Raw genomic sequence first — 21648 nt, forward strand, 5'->3', positions numbered from 1 at the left:
ATTGAGAACTTGTGCATAATTAGAATTTTAAATATGTGTTATGTCCAGGAATACATTTTTTATCACTTCATCTCCATGAATACATTTCCTTATCACAGGTAAAATGGAATTACAGTCCTTATGTAATATCCTAACGTGCTGATATATGAGGTGGAGTGCATGTAGCATGTGATGATGTAATTGTGATATTATTTGTTGGCTATTTGATTTGCTTCTTTCATTTGGTAACTGAATAATTGTTTTCTGATAATTGATAATTTTATGAAATGGATAAATTGCTGCTCACTGTAAAGATGGTAAGTTGAGTAGCAGACAGGTGGGACAGAAGACTGTTTCACATTTTACCTTCTGACCACAGTGAGGATGAGGGGACGTGAATTGGGAGGTATCATAGGTTGAGGCCGGGATTATTTCGGGGGCGGAGAATTTGTTGTAAGAATAATTCTCACCTGCTGAAATCAAGCATGTTATGTTCAGCTGCATGTTGTGTCACAGGGTGGTCTGCATTGCTCTTGCCCACAGTTCGGCGGTGGCCATTTATCCTGGTGGACGAGTGGTTGGTAGTCATACCAACAAGCTGTACAGTGATTGCAGCAAAGCAGATATATGACATGGCTACTTTCACAGGAAGCCCAGTCTCTGATAGGATACTATAAGGCTGCTGCAGGACTGGAATAGGAAGTACTGGGTGGGTGGATTGGGGAGGTGTTGCATCTGGGTCTTCCACAGGGATTTGATCACTGTGGCAAGGGGCTGAGACTCGGAGTGGCATAGCGATGGACTAGGATATTGTGGAGGTTGGGTGGGTGACAGAACACCACTTTAGGAAGGTTGGGTAGGATCTTGGATAGGATTTCCCTTATTTCAAGGCATGATGATAGATAATCAAAACCCTGGTGAAGGATGTGGTTAAGTTGTTCCAGTCTGGGGTGATACTGGGTGATGAGGTGGGCACTTCTTTGTAGCTGGTTCTTGGAGATGGTGGAAAGATTGGGTATATGTGGGGATATGGCTTGGGAAATCTGTTTGTGGACTAGGTCCAAGGGGTAGTGCTTGTGTGTAAAGGCTTTTGTGAGACCTTCAACACACTGGGCAAGGGAGTTCTCGCCCCTGGGTTGCCAGGCTGTATGGGTGGGATTTTTTGTTGTGAGAGGGATAGCAGCTGTCAAAATACAAGTACTGTTGGTAGTTGATGGGCTTAATATGGACAGAGGTGTGTGGATGGAATCATTACAGAGGAGGAGGTCAATGTCCAGGAAGGTGGCATACTGGATTGAGGAGGACCAGGAGATGAGAGAGAAGGTGTGTTTTGAGGAGTTAGGATGGGGTTTCTTGGCCCTGGAACCAGATTATGAAGATATCATCAACGAGCCTTTAGGCTAGGAAGGTTTCCTATAGATGGCCCATAAACAGGTTGGCATGGGAGATAGGAGGGTGCCATGTGGGTGCCTATGGCTTTGCCATGGATTTGTTTGAATACCTTCCCTTTAAAGGTGAAGTAGTTGCATGTTAGGATGAAGTTAATAAGGAGTATGAGGAATGAGGTAATGGGTTTGGAATCGGAAGGACATTGGGAGCAGTAGTGTTCAATAGTAGTAAGACCATGGGCATGAGTGGTGATGGTGTATATGGAAGTATGGGAAGTGACATTGACAGTGGTGAGTGGGGATCCAGGAGATAAAGGGGTGGGGATGGCGGAGAGTCGGTGAATGAAGTGGTTGGTATCTTTGACATAGGAGGCTAGATATCGGGTAATGGGTTAGAGGTTGATCAATGATGGCAGAAATTCTTTCAGTGGGAGCACAATAACTGGCTATAATGGAGTGTCCAGGGTTGTTGGGTTTGTGGATTTTGGGGAGCATGTAGGATGTGGATGAGCAGGGTGTAATAGGAGTTATGAGGGAAATTGATTCAAGGGAGAGGTTCTTGAAAGGGCCTAAGGCCAATCAGGGAGATGGGATCACTCTGGCATAGATGGATTAGTCAGATAACTGGTGGTCACTGCATTTCATGATGACAGTGGTGGAACCTTTGTCTGTGGATGGTATGATTAGCTCAGGATCTGTTTTAAGGCAGTCTACGGCCGCCCTTTTTTTTCCTGAAAGGTTGGTGTTTCTAGGAAGGGACCTGGGGAAGGGTAGTGAGGCCAAGCTGGAGGTAAGGAATTCCTTGAGAGTGACCACGGAGTGGTTGGCGGAGAGCACATTTGGATCGTGGTTTGAAATGGGAAGGCAGTGTTTAGTGTTGAGATTAGGTTGGCTCTGGGAGCAGGGGTTGATGACAAAGAAGTGTTTCCATTACAGGGATTGGGAGAAGAAGAGTAGGTTTTTGACATCATAAATGCCACTCCTAATCTGAACCCATTGCCACAGGGGTCGTATCCCTGTGGAAGACCCAGGTGCCACACACGCCCGAACCACCCACTCACAACTTCCTGTTCCAGTCCTGTCATAGACTTACATTACTCTGACGGTGGCTGGATCACATGTGAAAGCAGCCACGTCATATACCAGGTCTGCTGGAATCATTGCACAGCTTTTTATGAGAGGCATTCAATAAGTAATGCAACACTTTTTTCCAAAAGCAGCTTGGTTTTGTTTAAGATTCCAATATGCCATATTATTCCCCACTCTTTCATCTACAAAACACGATTTTGCAACATAATCTCTGTTCACTGCAATGACCTTATGCCACCTTACTGGGAGAGTGTTTATGCCCGCATGGTAGCACTCTAGTGATGAACATCAGACCAGCGTCGTGCTACATCAGGAACCTCCCCATCATCCACATACTGCTTCCCACAGAGTACATCCATCATTGGACCAAACAGGTGGAAGATGCGCGACCCGGGTTATAGAGGGATGAGGAAGAACAGCGCAGTGTAGTTTTGTGAGCTTCTCTCAGGTGCAGAGACTCAGTGAAGGCTTGGGTTGTCGTAGAGAAGGAGAAGTTTGTTTGCATTTTTTTGGCAATGAACATGCTGAAGTAGTTTCTTTCTTCAATTTCCTGAGGGTAGCACAGTACACTTCAGAGTCAATCTTGCAGCATGAGGGAGGACATCAAACAGACATCAAACATCAAACAGAATAACCCCTTCAAAGCCTGAGAAGACAGTCACCAGAACTTTACTGGCTGAGGATGCGTTTTTGAACTTTTTTTTGGAGGAGAAGTTGTGTGGTGGATTGCTGTTTTGTTTCCAGTTCAAAGTGGTGAACCCATGTTTTGTCACCTATGATGATGATCAACAAAAAATTGTCACGATCAATGCACAAGTAATTCTACACACATGAACCTTCATTGCTCTTTATGGTCTTCTGTTAGACGGTGAGGAACCCACCAGGCAAACACCTTTGGTACCCCAACTGGCGGAGGAGTGTGTCAGCACTATCAACAGAGACATCCAGATATTCAGCGAGGTATTTGATTATGACCCGTCGATCACTTTGAATGAGAACATCCGCACTTTCCAATACTTCAGGAGGCAGAGCTGTGTGTGGCTGGCCGGCGTGCAAGAGATGGGATGGGTTTGCGCAACCTTGTTGCGATGATGACAGACACGTCATCCAACAACTCACTGGAGTTTTGTTCATTGCCAGGTCTCTGTAGACATTCTACAAGTGCATATGAAAATCTGCAGTGCTCTGGTTTCCTGCCAAAAGAAACTCTTTAACAGCTCTCTGCTTGGAATGCACCTCTGTTACAGACACCATTTTGAAGGCTTCATACAGTGCCATCACCTATTGGAACTTCTTGAAACTATAGGGGCTGAAGTGGGAATGTTCCACGACATCCCACAACAAATTCTGCATTTTCCGCCTAAAATTGACGTAGAGAAAGATGTGTTGCATTAATTAGTGAACACTCCTCGTATATTGATACGACTACTAACCAGCTGGCCACCAGGATGAATGCCACTACCAACTGCGTAGATGTAAGTTATTCTTACAACTCATTTCTCCACTCCCAGAATCGTCCCGGCCTCAGCCTACAGTAACCTACTGCTCCCACACCTTCCACCTAAAAGTTTCCACCCACTCTGTCCTATCAGCTCCTCCCATTTCACATTCTCTAACCCTCATCACGCACCATGCTGTGCCGTGGCACCGATTGATATTTTCCCCTTCTCTGCCTCTCTCCTTTTCCGCTCACCCTGGTCCATCCTCCACAGCCTTCCACCATCTACTCCCTGCAAGCTCCTCCAGGTAGCACTGACTTCTGTCCCCACAATCATACCCTGTTATCCCTCCCCCTCCCCCTTCCCCTTCCCCACCCCACTCCAGATTGCTGCTTTTGTTCAATGTGACAGAGTTGCATTCTAGCCAGAGCATTCATGTGTGTGTAAGATTCTCTTGCTTGTGTTAAAATGTATGTGTTTTCTTTTCTTTTCTGAAGAAGTGTTTGGTCAAAAGCTCAATGTGTAAAAGTCTTTTCATTGTGCCTGTCTGCAACATAATGTGGAATGAATCTTTATGATGAGTAGCAATATATCCTCCTCATAACGTTCGGGACAAAATTGTAATACTTTTATGAACCAAAATAGTGTGACCACCTGCTTAATAACATGTTGGTCCACATTTGGAACACAATACAACAGTGATTCTGTGTGGCTCGTATTCGACGAGTCCTTGGTTTGTTTCTGGAGATATGTCACTCCAGATGTCTGTGCTCAGGTAATGCAAGTGGTTGCTAGACGCAGAGTTGGTGCTCGATGCGGTCACAAATGTATTCTATCTGGTTCAGATCAGGTGAATTTTTGGCCAAGACATCATCAGTTCATTATCATGTTCCACAAACTACTGTAGCAGGATTCTGGCCTTGTGACACAGGAAGTTATCCTGCTGGAACATGACATCACTGTTGGGGATATTAGCAAGTGTGAAGGGAAAATTGGTTTGCAATAATGTTCACATAATCCACAGCTGCCAAGATGCATTTAATTACTACCAGAGGCCCCACGGAAGCCCAGATGAATGTCCCCCATAGCATAATACTACATCCATGTGGCAGTTCATGTTTTGAGCAGCCACTCACCTGGGTGGTGATATATCAGACACGATTATTGGCCTGTTGTAAACAGAAATGCAATTTATCTGAGCAGGCTTCATTTCCATTGACCCACAATTCATTCTACATCTACATCTACATCTACATCCATACTCCGCAAGCCACCTGATGGTGTGTGGCGGAGGGTACCTTGAGTACCTCTATCGGTTCTCCCTTATATTCCAGTCTCGTATTATTCGTGGAAAGGATTGTCTGTATGCCTCTGTGTGGGCTCTAATCTCTCTGATTTTATCCTCATGGTCTCTTCGCGAGATATACGTAGGAGGGAGCAATATACTGCTTGACTCCTCGGTGAAGATATATTCTCGAAACTTCAACAAAAGCCCGTACCGAGCTACTGAGCATCTCTCCTGCAGAGTCTTCCACTTGAGTTTATCTTTAATCTCCGTAACGCTTTCGCGATTACTAAATGATCCTGTAACGAAGCACGCTGCTCTCCGTTGGTTCTTCTCTATCTCTTCTATCAACCCTATCTGGTATGGATCCCACACTGCTGAGCAGTATTCAAGCAGTGGGCGAACAAGGATTCTTCCAATGAATCTCAGTCTGGCATCTGCTTTACCGACGATCAACTTTATTTACACTTGTCTACATTGAGATTCAATTGTCATTCCCTGCACCATGCATCAATTCGCTGCAGATCCTCCTGCATTTCAGTACAATTTTCCATTGTTACAACCTCTCGATATACCACAGCATCATCCGCAAAGAGCCTCAGTGAACTTCCGATGTCATCCACAAGGTCATTTATGTATACTGTGAATAGCAACGGTCCTACGACACTCCCCTGCAGCACACCTGAAATCACTCTTACTTCGGAAGACTTCTCTCCATTGAGAATAACATGCTGCGTTCTGTTATCTAGGAACTCTTCAATCCAATCACACAATTGGTCTGATAGTCCATATGCTCTTACTTTGTTCATTAAACGACTGTGGGGAACTGTATCGAACGCCTTACGGAAGTCAAGAAACACGGCATCTACCTGTGAACCCATGTCTATGGCCCTCTGAGTCTCGTGGACGAATCGCGCGAGCTGGGTTTCACATGACCGTCTTTTTCGAAACCCATGCTGATTCCTACAGAGTAGATTTCTAGTCTCCAGAAAAGCCATTATACTCGAACATAATACGTGTTCCAAAATTCTACAACTGATTGACATTAGAGTTATAGGTCTATAGTTCTGCACATCTTTTCGACGTCCCTTCTTGAAAACGGGGATGACCTGTGTCCTTTTCCAATCCTTTGGAACGCTACGCTCTTCTAGAGACCTACGGTACACCGCTGCAAGAAGGGGGGCAAGTTCCTTCTAGTACTATGTGTAAAATTGAACTGGGATCCCATCAGGTCCAGCGGCCTTTCCTCTTTTGAGCGATTTTAATTGTTTCTCTATCCCTCTGTTGTCTATTACGATGTCTACCACTTTGTCATCTGTGCGACACTCTAGAGAAGGAACTACAGTGCAGTCTTCCTCTGTGAAACAGCTTTGGAAAAAGACATTTAGTATTTCAGCCTTTAGTCTGTCATCCTCTGTTTCAGTACCATTTTGGTCACAGTGTGTCAGTACATTTTGTTTTGATCCACCTACTGCTTTGACATAAGACCAAAATATCTTAGGATTTTCTGCCAAGTCGGTACATAGAACTTTACTTTCGAATTCATTGAACGCCTCTCGCATAGCCCTCCTCACACTACATTTCGCTTCACGTAATTTTTGTTTGTCTGCAAGGCTTTGGCTATGTTTATGTTTGCTGTGAAGTTCCCTTTGCTTCCGCAGCAGTTTTCTAACTCGGTTGTTGTACCACGGTGGCTCTTTTCCATCTCTTACGATCTTGCTTGGCACGTACTCATCTAACACATATTGTACGATGGTTTTGAACTTTGTCCACTAATCCTCAGCACTATCTGTACTTGAGACAAAACTTCTATGTTGAGCCGTCAAGTGCTCTGAAATCTGCTTTTTGTCACTTTTGCTAAACAGAAAAATCTTCCTACCTTTTTTAATATTTCTATTTACGGCTGAAATCATCAATGCAGTAACCGCTTTATAATCGCTGATTCCCTGTTCTGCGTTAACTGTTCCAAATAGTTCGGGTCTGTCAGTCACCAGAAGGTCTAATATGTTATTGCCACGAGACGGTTCTCTGTTTAACTGCTCAAGGTAGTTTTCAGATAAAGCACTTCAAAAATTTCACTGGATTCTTTGTCCCTGCCACCTATTCTCAATGATCATGTGCCCACTGCAATTGTAATTGGACGATGTCAGTTGTCCCATGTCCAACAATGTGCTTGAAAACACTTTCAATGTTCTGTGATATGGAATGGAGGTCCAGCACCTTTTCACTTATTCATAGGTTCATTGCCCTTTACCCACTTTCCATAGTTGTTCATGGCAGCTGCGCACAAACTGGCAACCAGTTTCACTGTTTCGAAGGTGCTCATTCCCAGGTGCTGGCCCATAACAACCTGTACTTTGACAAAATCGCTTATGGCAGTGGATTTCTCCACGTGTGGCCCACATTGTTGCTAGAATGCTTCTTCCATTCATCACTGTTCAATATATGTACTTTCCTTACCATGTCATATGCCCACAGCGCCACCAGGCAGCATTAACTTGTGTGGTGGGCGGTGGTCCCAGTAGTTTGGCACATCTGTGTGCAAGTGCAGCCACAACTGCCGCATCTCGTTTTGCTTTTATGCAGCATATTTCCAGTTTGCTTACCATTCAGCAGAATTATCTTTGCTGAGTCATTCTTTAAAGGGAAGTAATGTGTTTTCAGACATTCATGTATATTCAAAATATTACATATTTGATTTCCAAGACAAGCCCTCAGTGTGTGTAATTGGAATGTAGAGACATCTTGTATTGTTATAAAATTATGTTTAATGTATTCTTTCTTTTTTTATGTTTAACAATGTATAATATAAGCTTTCTTTTTACCTAAATAGTCTAGGACAAATCAGTTGCCAGTTATTATTGATGTTTGTATATGTCTACATCCTCTGTTTTGATATTTGCCTCAAATTTATTAGCCTTTCATTATGCATATGTGTAGTGCATTTGATTTGTCTGCAAAAAATATTTAGATTTGTTAGCAGCAATTTAAGATTTGTGTATAATAATATTAATTTTTTACCGAAAATATTCTTTCTAAAGTGGCATGCAAAGTACAGGGTTATTCATAAGCACCTTTGTGATTCTAGAAGCCGACTGCATGAAATGTGCAAGCTGTACAGAAAATAGACACACATTTGTGGACTGAGCATCTCTCCCACTTTTTAAACTCTCATTACAGGTGCTTAGTATGTGCACAGTTTGTGACACAGCAAATGTCAATAAGGGCAGAAGAGCCCGTATGTGCATTTAATTGAAGTCACTGCTGCCACTGCCCAGGAAAAAAATGGTAATAGTGACCTGCTTTGAAAATGTGTTCATTGGGCTGCCTATCTGCAGGTGTGAACTAATTTAATGTGACAATACAGAGTGAATGACTTGTTGATGTGTCATTACTCTTCCATCCCGCAGTAGTACCCCCCTGCAACTATCCCCTTGCATGCATTACATATCAGGTCTTTGTTAGATGTTCTATCCACTGATATGTGTTATTTTTCAGTATGCAATTTAGTATTTGTGTAGTTGTCTTTTAAAATTGTGGAGGTACTTATGACTAGCCCTGTATCCTTCCACATGTAAAGCTTAAGCATTTACTTATACAAAACTGCCCAAATTCAGTATCTGTATCATTTTCGTGTATTACCATATGACCTGTCTCAGGCCACCTACCCATCTTCATATCATTTGTTACAGTTTAAGTATAACATGTCAAATACGGAACTGAAAGTTCACTGTCATGGTTTATGACACTGAACTTTCCGTTCTGTGTTCGACAGATTACTCTCTACTGTAACAAATGATCTGAAGGTGGGCAGCTGGTGTGAAACCTGTCGTATGGAAATAACAGAAAGCCATCCGGAGACTGAATTTGGATAAGTAATGATTGCAGAAACTTTCTGAAGACAAAATATTATTCATGCACATTTTTGATGCTGTTTCCATTTTCTATCTGACAAATAAAGCAAGATTTTGGGGAATCATATTGCTGGTGCTATCAGATTGAGGTAATCATATTTCTTACAATTGAACTACTGTGTTTCACTGTATGGCTTTCATGCTGCAGTGATACAGAATCTCCCAATTTAATGTCTCTTTCCTGTTTTCTGTTTACACAATAGCATCTGCATAGAGTTTTCAAATTGTGCACTATTATTTTGACTAATGGAGAAAAAAACCAAAAGCTTAATGATTTTGAATGATGGCTTCTATATGCATATTTTCGTTTACACTGACATTTGTAAAAACTTCTAAATCAAGAATGATACGTGTGACAAAAATAACCTCATACCACAGGATAAGTATGTGATAATACACAAACAATTGTGTTTCCAAAAATGTTTGTAATAATTTGGTTTGGGCTGAAACCCTCATGGATTGCAACCAAAGCTTCTTAAATGTCATGATACAGAGTCATAAATGGCTATACATGTTCCTGGAGTGTCTCCTCACCTGTTTAGAGGAATATGATGAACAATTTGTCAACCAACCACAGTCCAGATGTATTAGATTGGTGATACATCAAGTGAATGTGCAGCACCTTGCAAATTCCTAGCTAGATGTCGTCAGATATTATAGTGGTGAAATGTGACATGGTTTTGTGGAAGTGGTGCAGTACCTCAGGCTTTAAAATCTTCCTGATGTGGTTGTGCCTTTCACATTCTTCTCATTATGCAATTTTTTATGTAACAAGTTGATTCCAGTGGTGCTCCAGACCATCACACTTGTTGATTTTCTGCTATGTTATTAAACAATGGTGATAAGCAGTTACAGTCACTGCAGCAATGTCGTAACACATATGTATGTGGCCATCACTGTATGACAAGTTGTCTTCTGCCACCAGTCCTGCTGATCATTCTGTGCTGTCGTCGTATTGTGTATTCCACTACCCTTTCATTACTACATTGCTTATGTCCACAGTTCAACACATGCATCACTATCACAGCAGTGTTCGCCATATGAGTTGAAATGTCCCACTATACCAAAACCATTTGTGTATTTTAAATTCTGTTTATAAGCAGAACATGCATCCTTTGTCATCACCGGGATATACTGTCACTTTCTGTCAGGTATCCATTCATTTGTGACACACTTATAAGTTGTTATTGTATGTCTTTGAGGCACTCTGCAATTACATTATTTGCACTTGGATTTTTTAATGAGTGAACAAAATGTAACACTGACATTTCCAGTCATACATGAAAAGTTGTCTTATACCATATTTATCTGATTATAAGATGAGTTTGTTTTGAAGTATTCAGAAGAGTAAGACTTATCAAACATTACTTGTGTCTCAATAGGCTTGAGGCTTCCTGATACACCGAGGCGGTCCTGCACTCGATACAGTATCGACTTTGCTTGAACAATCATGTGACACTTGATTTGCGGCGCTAGTGCATGGAATAGTCATAAAACTATTGAATTATCCATTACAACAATCTAATGCCCTGCTTGAAAATTGACAGTTTTGTGCAACACAACAGGAAATAGCATTAAATTCTATCAACTTACATACATCAGCTATGGTTTGCAATAAAAGATACCCTTTAAATAAAGTTAAGCTTCTTTTTAAGTAAAGGTAACGTCCAAATGCGAAAATATTTTTCTTCAAAATTCATTACTTGAGTCTCGGCCCAAGTCAATATTATATTTGCTTGTGGAAAACTGTAATGGTTTACCAGGTAGCTTGCAAATGAGAAATTCAGTCACTCTTCTTATCTGAGAATACTGGGGGAAAACATTGTCAGCTTTAGAACAAGACAATCACATGAAGTGAGAGAGAAAATTAATCCAGAATTAAAGGTCTAACATACGAAACAAATCACATTAAACTGACTTCAGTTGTAACTCCAAGAATAAATTATGGCGTAAAGATTCACTGTGTAGGTAGTACCAACAGACACCAGTAGGTTGTCGGACAAGTGAAAGTTTGAGAATGGGACTGAATCATGATTACGGGCCCTTTTTTTTTATATTAGTTGCTGTTGTTACATATGACTTGCACCCTGGAAGATAGAGCAGTCCATGTTTCACATTTGCTCAAGCACAGCACTTAACAGTAGGTATGGAGGGGTAACAGTGATACCAGCCAGCTAGGCCAGAAGTAGATGAGTGCGGGGAGGTGATTGGGGAGCGGGCTACCATGCTGCCAACCATGGGAATCTACATTGCGTACTTTGGCTTTTAGAGTATCCACGTTTAAACTGCGTTCTGTCTGAGTCCATTTATACTTGGAATCAAATTGACTTTAAAATTGGACAAATACTCAACAGTAACACACATTTTTGCAGGAGCTGATAAAAGTCCATACTGGAGCTAGCGATGTACTTGCATGTTTCTTGCAGTAATGTTGTCGCCGCTCAATGTAGGTGGTGTGTCCGCTGCTGGTTCTACACAGCCAATGAGAGAGCAGCAATTAGATGATATGTTTGGAAGCAAGAGACATTGTAAAATACTCATTTCAGTGTAGAAGGTTTTTTTTTTGGGGGGGGGGGGGGGGCAGCTGTGTTCTCAGGTCTCACCATAACTGCAACCTCAGAAATCACAAGCTACATATTCAGAAGAAACAGCCAAACATTTGTGACAACATAGATGTAAGTTTCACAGCTGTCTTGTTAGGATGGTAATGGTGATGATTAAAAATACTGATATTACAAACTAGAGGCTAACTAAACAAAAAAGGCAGTGGAGATAAAAATTAATGTAAACAATGTCTTTTTGTTTATTTCTCCTTGTATTATCAAAATGTAGGCAGTCAATAAATGGCATAAGTAGAGAATATGTTTTAACGATAACTTTCTGGGCAGATACTTTAAGTCAATAAAAGTTTAGTCAGAATATGTTAAAAAATAATTTTTTCTCAAATAGCTTTCTAGAAAAACGGGTCATCTGATATTCAGGGTTGTTTTATAGTCAGGTAAAACAGTATGTATTTAGTCATAACCTTCTATTGCTTGTTCGTTGTTCAAGGCATACTCTGACTTTTGGCTGATTTGGGACATTGCTTTTGTGTGTTGTAATTGTTTTGATTTTTTGTGTGTATGTAAGGTTAATAATTACTATCTCATTTGGCACACTTAAAGTAATGATCACAATAAAACCATGATCTGAGTATCTTCAACATTTAATCATTCTGTTAAGACCAGACTTATACAGATGCGAACTTATGTTCAGCAGAAAATACAGTTCGCAGCGAAAAGTTAACTGATATCTTCTTGTAGCTGTGCTAGATACCCTGCCCATAGAGGAGTGGTGTATGTGATTGCCTGCTTTCTTGGTGTGTTTCAGTGATAAAACCTTATATGATCATCCAAGTAGTGGCATTGTCTTGTTGCAACATTTCAGTGAGTTTCATACTGATCACTTTGCCTGAATATGACAGGTACGGAACTCGTGGAAATGCTGCGACAAGATGATGCCCCCACTCGACTGATCAGCCAGGAAGATTTCATAATTAGAAAATGGCGAGAAAGTGTGCAATCACATTACAATCTCTCCTTTGTTACTTTCATTGTCAGAACTTGAAAGATTGTTGTATAATCTGTTACCACACCAGCGCTGTTTTTAATGCCGTTCTTTCAAGACGTGGTGCTTTGATCATCAACTAATTAGTTTCAACTTGAATTGCATTTTGTTAAACTGATGGTTGGAACAGTAATATGTATTCATAAGAGACATTTATGTGACCTTTATTGCATTGCTGTTAAAATTATTTTATTTTCTTTATAAATACTTTAGCATTCAGCCACTAATATTAGGGACACAATCCACAGTAACAAGTTTCAGGGTCAAGGTCCTACTTTCTGGGTGTCTAAATTAATCCTACATAAAATGCACTTCAGAAACACTCAAGGTAAAAATATAACAACAAAAAGAAATTTTTGGACATGAAGTCCTTTTCTTACTTTAAAAATGGTGACACCAGATTCTCTGCACCGTTTATCAAAGGAAGGAAACTCGACCTGCTTGAGGAACCTGACATAGCAATTCACCTACTTAAGTTTGATAATGATAATGCACTTAATATACATACTGGCAAGAATGATAATGCCTTCTGCCACAGATAACCATTAATATGGTGTCCCTCCATGCCCTTAACACATCTTTGCAATGTTACGGAATGGCTGATGGCCCAGTGCAGTCTGTCAGACCTGAACACGTTAACGAACTAGCGGTGCATGGAGAGGCAGCTGATGTGACCAGTGTTTACTGCTTTGTGGAAAGAACGCTTTGGAGGATAAGTGGAGCAGGGAATCTGGTTTTACCATTTTTAAACTAAGACAAGAACTTCATGTCTGAATAAATTTGGTTTTATATTTTGATCTTGAGTGCTTTTGAAATGCATTTTATGTAGGATTAATTTAGACTGCCAGATGATGCGAGCTTGACTCACAAAATGCGTGGTCGCTGATTGTGTTCCTAATTGTTAGTGATTGCATGCTAAAATATTTATAACAGTTACTGTAACAACTGCTACCTCGGGTTCTTAAATGGACAGTGTTAGAAATACGTTGTTTTGCAACCTCAGTGCAGTGCTCTGCAGTGTATGCTTCTGTCTGTTAGGAAGCAGTGTGTCTTGAAATATGTCTAATGAGAAAAATTGTTTTTTCAACATTGATGCTAGATATTTTTAGATTAAAACTACTTTAATTTTTCTTTAAGAGAACTGAAAGGACATTTTAACGTAGAACACATTATATCCAATGTCGTGCAAATGTGTTCCAGGCAACAATAAGAGATGATGATAAATAAATGTAAAAGTGTATGGCACAAAAATAAATGTTATTACCCTATACACTTTAAGATGGAAATTGAACAATAAGGTATTAGGCAATAAAATTTTTGTTGTGGCAGCTCGAACTGTGGTGCTGTGCAGTGAGTTGGGTATATTCATCTCTTTGTAGTCCACCTAATTAGACTTAGCAGGAAAGAAGTGTGAGTTTATTTTTAATCTTTCAGCAGACCAATAGCCCCCATTCTCCACCTTCTGCTCTGGCAGAGGAGCAAGATTGGGGGGGAGGGGGTGGGGGGGGGGTGTTGTATAATCCCTCTGGCATGCGTTACTTCAACCAAGGCTGCTACTACCATTGCTCACTCTGTCTCTGATAAACAGATTTGTATGAGTTGAGGATTTTATTAATTTGCCTTATGTGGAAGTTTCACCTGATAGTTGAAACATGAAAGAAATTGCTGTAACCATTGGCCTCTATCATTTCTCTAATATGTTTGGAAGTATAAATCTGGGTATCACCCAACTGATTGAAAAGCATCAATTCATGATGGCTGCTGTTAGAAGTGAAAGCTAATGGAGAACAGTTTTAAGTAAACAGCACTATCAAGGAGAGTTTCCAGCTGCTTGCCAGGTATGTTTTTAACATTAGCCCTTCCATTTTCTGTATCCACCAGCAGCTGCAGCAGCAGAAGCCACGTGGACATCAGTTTATACCAATCATTTCCTCTCCACCACTCCTCTTAAGCCAAATATACATTGATCTTCTGCCTTGAAGCCTCAGTTCGCGCATTTCACTTACTGTATTTACTTGAATCTAAGCTGCACCCGAATTTAAGCCGCACCTGAAAAATGAGACTCGAAATCAAGGGGGGGGGGGAAAAAAAAAAACCGAATCTAAGCCGCACCTGAAATTTGAGACTCGAAATTCAAGGGGAGAGAAAAGTTTTAGGCCGCACCTCCAAATCGAAACAAAGTTGGTCCATTGTAATATGAGAGACAATTTAAGTCGAATGAATGACGATACAGCTACAGTAGGTTCGAGTCGTAAGCTTAGCAGTTAAGCTTTACTAGGTAGCAATTGCTATGCGTCACGCGCTCCGTCCGTACTTATATGGGTACCATTTGAATTGATTGCTTATTTTGCTTTGACCTGGTAAGTGCTGTTTTCTTTGTTATAGGTGTTTGCATCACTCTAAGCTGAAAATGCATTACTGTACTGTGTCACGCATTGTTTGTCGCCTTCTGATAGTGCGTGTTTACGGCCTGTCGCAGGTCGCGGCATGGCTTGCTTTTGTGCGCGCTACCGCCGCTTACAGTTCAAAAAAAAAAGAGAGTAATTGTCTCATTAGCGAAACAGTGGCAAGAGACTGCTATTTGTTGTAACTTACACTGCTGCTTTCTTTGATAATGATCAACAAGAACCAAATAATAGACTGCTTTTGATAGAAGATGTTCTGACCAAGAGTTTAGCGACAATTTTTCTCCGTTTGAAAATCTTTGCAGACGCCTCTTTAGTACATTAAATTCTGCACAGAAATTAGAGTCATCTTAGATTTAAAAATCTAGTCAATTGCCGTGCTTCATTTCTGACTGTATCACTATTAGGCATCAGAATAATACGGAAATAAACATGACATGATATGCATATTCTTCCGCGTTTGCTGTTGTCTCACCCTAGTTTCATAGTTTATTAGGCAGACAGGATTTAAATGAGATAGCAGCAAACACGAAAGAATACATGGCAAAATGTTTATATTCGTATTATTCTTATGGCGAAGAGAATACTGTATGTGATTCACAATTCATGAAAGTTCCTATGTGCAACCATCTCTTCTCACAGGTTGAAAAAATTCAGAACCTAGAGTTGGCCATATTGACAAACATCCAAAACAGTCTTGCCAGTCCGATTTTCATAGTACATTGAAATGCTGCTACATTAAAAAATGAACAATACGGAATTTCTCTTTACTTCGTTGGATAATGTATAAAATGCAGTGGTCGAAACTCGGGGTGGAGAAGAAGGCTCGTCTTCCACCCTATTTTTTTTTATTTATTTACTGACGCGGAGGTTTTGGCGCCAGTATTTTTCTTTGTTCCTGCAAAGCATGCCTGTGCAGCGCTACATACATTCGACGGCAGAAGTTAGTTGTGGCGCCACCTACCAACATTCTTCAGAACTTCCGCGTACTTTGCACTCGATTCTAAGCCGCAGGCGGTTTTTTGGATTACAAAAACCGGAAAAAAAAATGCGGCTTAGATTCGAGTAAATACGGTAAGCCTTTCTGATTCTATTCGCTCCTGTAAAAGTATGTCCTTTACCATATCCTTGATCTCTTCATTTCTTATTCTTCCCATCCTTGTTGCTGCCTCTCTTGTGGGTGCAGTTTCATTTCACACGCCTTTATCTTGCTTAAACCCCATTTCTTCATTGTCCAGGTTTCAGAAACGTGGGTCAAGACAGGCACATAGTAAATTGAGGTACATAATTTCCATGATCTTATATGGGACGTCCACACCAAGCTCCTGACACCTGACACTTCTCAGAAATACTACTGTTTGCACCCCTCTCTCATCGACTTCCTAATTGTTTCTTCAGTTTGTTGTACTTTCAAGATATATGAAGTCATCAACTTGTTTTAATGGTAAAATTAATTAAAATTGTTACAATATACACACAATGGAAAATCCAGGTTGGAATGTGACAATATTATGAAAAGGACAGTTGCTACTCACCATATAGTGGATATGCGTTGTCGCAGATAGGCACAACAAAAAGACTTTCACAAATTCGTCAACAATAGACACACACACACACACACACACACACACACACACACACACACACACAAACGCAACTCACCAGTTGCCTGAGACTGCAGTAGTCTCTCTCTCTCTGTGTGTGTGTGTGTGTGTGTGTGTGTACACAACGAAGGCCAATGTCTTTTTGTTATGCCTATGTGCGGCTCGGCACCCCTGCTATATGGTGAGTGGCAATTTTCCTTCTCATGATATTGTTACAGTTCACAGAGTAATACTGCAAAAGAGCCCTTTGGCTGTAATGAGTTTCCCTACACTACACTACAGTACATGCATTCAGTGCTTTGTTCGCTCTTTTTGTAGGAAGTCAATCTTGAACCATTTCGTATCCTTGGTTTAGTGATTGATTTTTGGAAACATAAAGCATCTGCAAAAGCAAAATAAGTAATGTTTTATAGTAGGCATATACATAGTAATGTATCTAAATTACATTGTCTAATACACCATGCACTACATCCAGTTAATAGTGGCCTTGTCACCAAGTAAATATTTTTATGTTAATACCCCTACTTTAAATCAGCCTGAGCTCTGAACACAATGTACTGGACAATAATGCTGAAAGATTGTCCTCAACTTCGTGGAAGAACCTGAGGCCACATGTACCTGGATGAAATGAAAGAAAATATAAAAGTTCTTAGTAATTTTACTGTTGAAATACTACTGCAAGAAATTAATATTTAGCACTTCAGCAACAAGCCACAGCAGTGACAGAATTAATCGGGGGAGAGGTATTTAAGTCAGTTAAGTTCGTGATGTGGAGTTTTTCTTTCACAATTCTAGATAGTCAGAAAGTTCATTTGTTTGTGATGTCTACATAACTTCAGTTTTGGTGAGTTGGTGTCAGGTAGCTCCTTGCCTTACTCTAATATTGTTCCCCATTTAATGTTTAGGAAGAAAGTTTTTAATGTAAAATTTCAGTAATTTGAGGACAGAGATAAAAAAGTCACTAGTTCAAATATTTCTTCTGAATGATATATTATCAGCAGAAATGCAAAAGCAATTTTGAACCATCACTACAGTGTTAAGTCAACTAACAAAATGTTCTTCAACAAGTCTTTGAATCTACATGGGTCCTTTCACAAGACTGGGGCAATCCCTTCCTGTAGGTGCAACAGTGAGTGGTAGTCATCTTCACTCTTGAGACTAGTATTTGGGCAGTGTAGATAATAAGAGCTGATCCAGCCTGTAATTCTTGATGGAGTCTCAAAAACAGCAGTGTAAGTGTTACCTCTTATGGCATCACCAGGTGGAGCTGGGGTTGCATGCTCCGTCATCGAGCCTCATTGTGGAGCCCATACTGGCTGTCCCGCCCTCTTATGTAGTTGCTCCTGAACCTCGCAGTGTTATGCTTGTGACTCACATAGGACGCACTCTCACATCTCTTCCACCATTTCTGCCACCACCAGGGAACACTCTCGTTTGTCATCTTTCACCCTACTTGTTTACAATGATATTTTAGATTCTTGTATGGCTCAGATTATCTTGAAAATTTAAAATTAAATATTACACTCTTACTTAATCATAACTATAGCAGTATAAGAGTTTATTGAACAACATTAAAAGTTCCTGTTAGAATTTGCCTCTCTGGTTTTCCACCAATGGCAGGCTTCTTACCTGATAGTAGTGATTCTCATCTCTCTGTGTCTTTGTTTGCTGTGTAAAAGACTCAGAGGTGATCATCATCATATCCTTCCACAGTATTGCGGCATATTTAATAACTTTGATGTAAAAAAGTTATACACACTTAGCAGAACTGTTGCATCGCTGCCTGGTCTTCAACCTGCCACACATTTAATCTTGATATACTTTCTTGGTAACAGATTGGTCTTCTTGACACTACACCTGTATTTGTGCTCATCCTTGTATGACATGAAGCAAATATATCGTGGTAGAGTAAGCACTTTTTCTCCCATGTATTCAGCCTTGTATGTGAGGAAAAAACTCTGTCAATTCAATGTTATGAAAAGGATGGATTGGTGCTCACTGTAAAGATGAGACATTGAGTTGGTGACAAGCATGACAAAAAGACTGTTATGTATAAGCTGTCGGCGAAAGACTTCTACAGAAAAGAAAAAAGCACACACATTCACACAAGCAAGCACACGCTACACACACACAACCGCTATCTCCGGCTACTGTGGCCAGAATGCAACAGGAATGTGTCAAACTGATGTAACAATCAGGAGCAGGTCGGGAAAAGGGGCAGGGATAGCAGGGAACGGAGGAAAAGTGGAATCTGTTTGGCGGAGCGCAGGGAAATAGAGGTGGCAGGACATGGCTACCAGGCGAAGTGCCCGGTGGATGTGGGGGGGGGATGAAAAGGGAGCGGAGAGGAGTTGAGATGTGTGTATTGTAACTTGTTGCACGTAGGTGACAGTGAGAAGTACCTCTGTTATGTAGTGTTGTGGTTGAGTTGTTACTGAGAGTCAGATTAAGGGGATGGTGAAATCTGCTGCTGGCACGTAATCTAGTTCCATTGAACAGTGTCGAGGCAGTCAGTGTACTTACATCAATTGAATCACCATCATCGGTGCCACATTCCGTCGCTCCATAACACACTACAGAGAGGTTTGGAAGTAGCCCAGAACTTCAAAGAAATGTCTACTGATCAGGAATTTTACACTACCACCTCTCTTCCACTTCTTAGAGGCCATTGACCCAACAATTAAGATACAAGACTCGTATTCAGGAGGACAATAATTCAGATACCAGGCAGCCATGCCAAATTTATATTTTCTGCGATTTCCCATAATTACTTAAGGCAAATTCTAGGAAGAACCCTTGATATACACACGTCAAATTCCTTGCCCAATCTGTGATTCTGGTTTCCTCTAATGTCATGGTCTTTGTTTTCTTCCACATTCTGGCCAAATATGGGCAATGAAATATTTTTTCACCACCATGATTGTAGCTGAACACCGCAAAGAAAGTATATATTAGTGTTATTTCCTACGCAGGCTGAGTCGTATGGTACTGTTGGGAGGGAAGAAAACTATGGGGACAAAAGAGGAACAACTGAGTAAACATCAAGAGCTTAGGTGGTAAGCTAGTAACTACGACTACTTGTGATTTTGGCACATTGCCACCAATCTTCAGAACTCATTTCTAGATTCCTACCACCTCACAAGTTACTTGTACTGTGGAAAATTACCAAGTGTCATACAGAGAATAAAGCACTGTGTCATGCTTACAGTACTATTGAAAATGAGCATAAGAAATAAATATTTGCATCCTTTAACATTATTTTTAGTGTCTCTTTTCATCCATATAATTTGTCATATAAAATAAAAGAATGGTTTTGATGCTTCCTACCAGATCTAACCCATTCCCTGCAGTGTTTTAAACAAATTGGTTGTTTACAGGTGCAGTGTGACCTTCAGTTGGTAAACACTAATTCAGTCACACAGCCACACAGTGAACAGTTGGTAGCCCAGCAACAGGCAATTGCCTTACACATCTCTCAGCAATTACAACAGCATCATCAGCAGCAGCAACAGTTGCAGCAAACTCAGCAGCAGCAGCAACAACAACAGCAACAGCAACACCAGCAGCAGCAGCCGCAGCAACAGCCACATCCAGCTCCACCACAACACCAGCAGCACCAACAAAACCAGCACATCCAACATCACCCTCTACAGCCACAAGTGCATCAGTCACAGCAGCAACACCAGACCCCATCACCACAGCTTCAGAATCAACAACAGCAGCAACAGCAGCAGCAATTGCACTTACACCATCAGGCTTCACAGCAGAGGCAAGCACACCAACCACCTCCACCTTCCCAGCCACCTCCAGCAGCGTCTCTGCCCCAAGGCCACCAACAGCAGACTTCCCAGATGCACCAGCAACAGCAGTCACATCAGCAGGCCCCACAGCAATCACACCAACCTCACCACCAGCAGCAACAGCAGACACAAACACTTCAGCAGCATGTTCCACAACATCAGCAGCAGCAACCAATACATGCGGAACAAATGTGTCACTCACACCAAACACACCCACAACAACCGCAGGGCCAGCAGCAGCAGCAGACACAACAGTCACCTCATCAAGCTCAACAGCAGCAACAAGCACAGCAACTGCAACAGCAATTACCACAACAACCATTACATCAGCAGTCACAACAAGGACATCAGCCGCAGCAGCAGCAGCAGCAGCAGCAGCAGCAGCAGTCATCATCCCAGCCAAAGCAACAGCAGGTAAACAAGAATACTTTTCTTTGGTGATCCAATGAGCCAAAAAAGTTTAAATTGTTTAAAAGGAGGATTGGCAGGACAAACTAGATATGGTGGTTTCTTAAACAGAGCTGTTTGATATATCTTCTATTCTAGTCTTTTTTTTTTTCCAGTGTGCCCTAGATTGCAAAATAAAATAGCGTTTGAAAAGTAAGTACCCTTAATTTTGAGTAACTGTATGCACCATCATGCTTCTTACCCATGTAATTAAAGAGTGATTGAGAGTCATTCCATGCCAAGTGCTCTAGAAGTTCCCACACAACCCTAGTCTGTTTTGATGAAATTTTTTGTGAGTATTACTACATGTTCCCAGTGAACATTGGCAAAGTTTCACAATCTTTCTTCAATACTTGCAGAGATATAGCCACTTGTTTTTATTTTATTGTATTTTTCTGTAACACAGCTTTCGATATTGTTCCTCTGAGTTTTTGGCAACTTTTCCTCCTGCTTGCCAAAAAGTTCACAAATTGGGGAAAAGCTGACGATTTTTGTAAAAACATCAAGTACGGATAGTTTCAGCCCACTTTTATAAAAACGTATTTTCTGCGAAAACTTCTAAACCATTTTCATTAGAAAAACCTTATTCTAAACCACCTAAAATGAGATTTGGTTTTGCAAATGCAAGTATGTAAGGCTAAAAAACAAAATACAATGTCATTGTGCAATCCCATAGAAAAGAGCTTTTTTGC

At 40.9% G+C, this 21648-nt stretch overlaps 1 protein-coding gene across 1 annotated transcript in view; it reads left to right on the plus strand.

Moving 5' to 3' along the window:
* The window catches only part of LOC126163110 (zinc finger and SCAN domain-containing protein 2-like), a 213130-nt gene that overhangs the window by 68428 nt on the left and 123054 nt on the right, over positions 1-21648 (plus strand). Inside the window, exon 8 of the mRNA XM_049920033.1 lies at positions 20087-20923. Within this exon, the coding sequence (XP_049775990.1) occupies positions 20087-20923 (837 nt within the window). The remainder of the gene's footprint in view (positions 1-20086; positions 20924-21648) is intronic.

The sequence above is a fragment of the Schistocerca cancellata genome, chromosome 2 (assembly GCF_023864275.1).
Source record: "Schistocerca cancellata isolate TAMUIC-IGC-003103 chromosome 2, iqSchCanc2.1, whole genome shotgun sequence".
Classification (NCBI taxonomy): domain Eukaryota; kingdom Metazoa; phylum Arthropoda; class Insecta; order Orthoptera; family Acrididae; genus Schistocerca; species Schistocerca cancellata.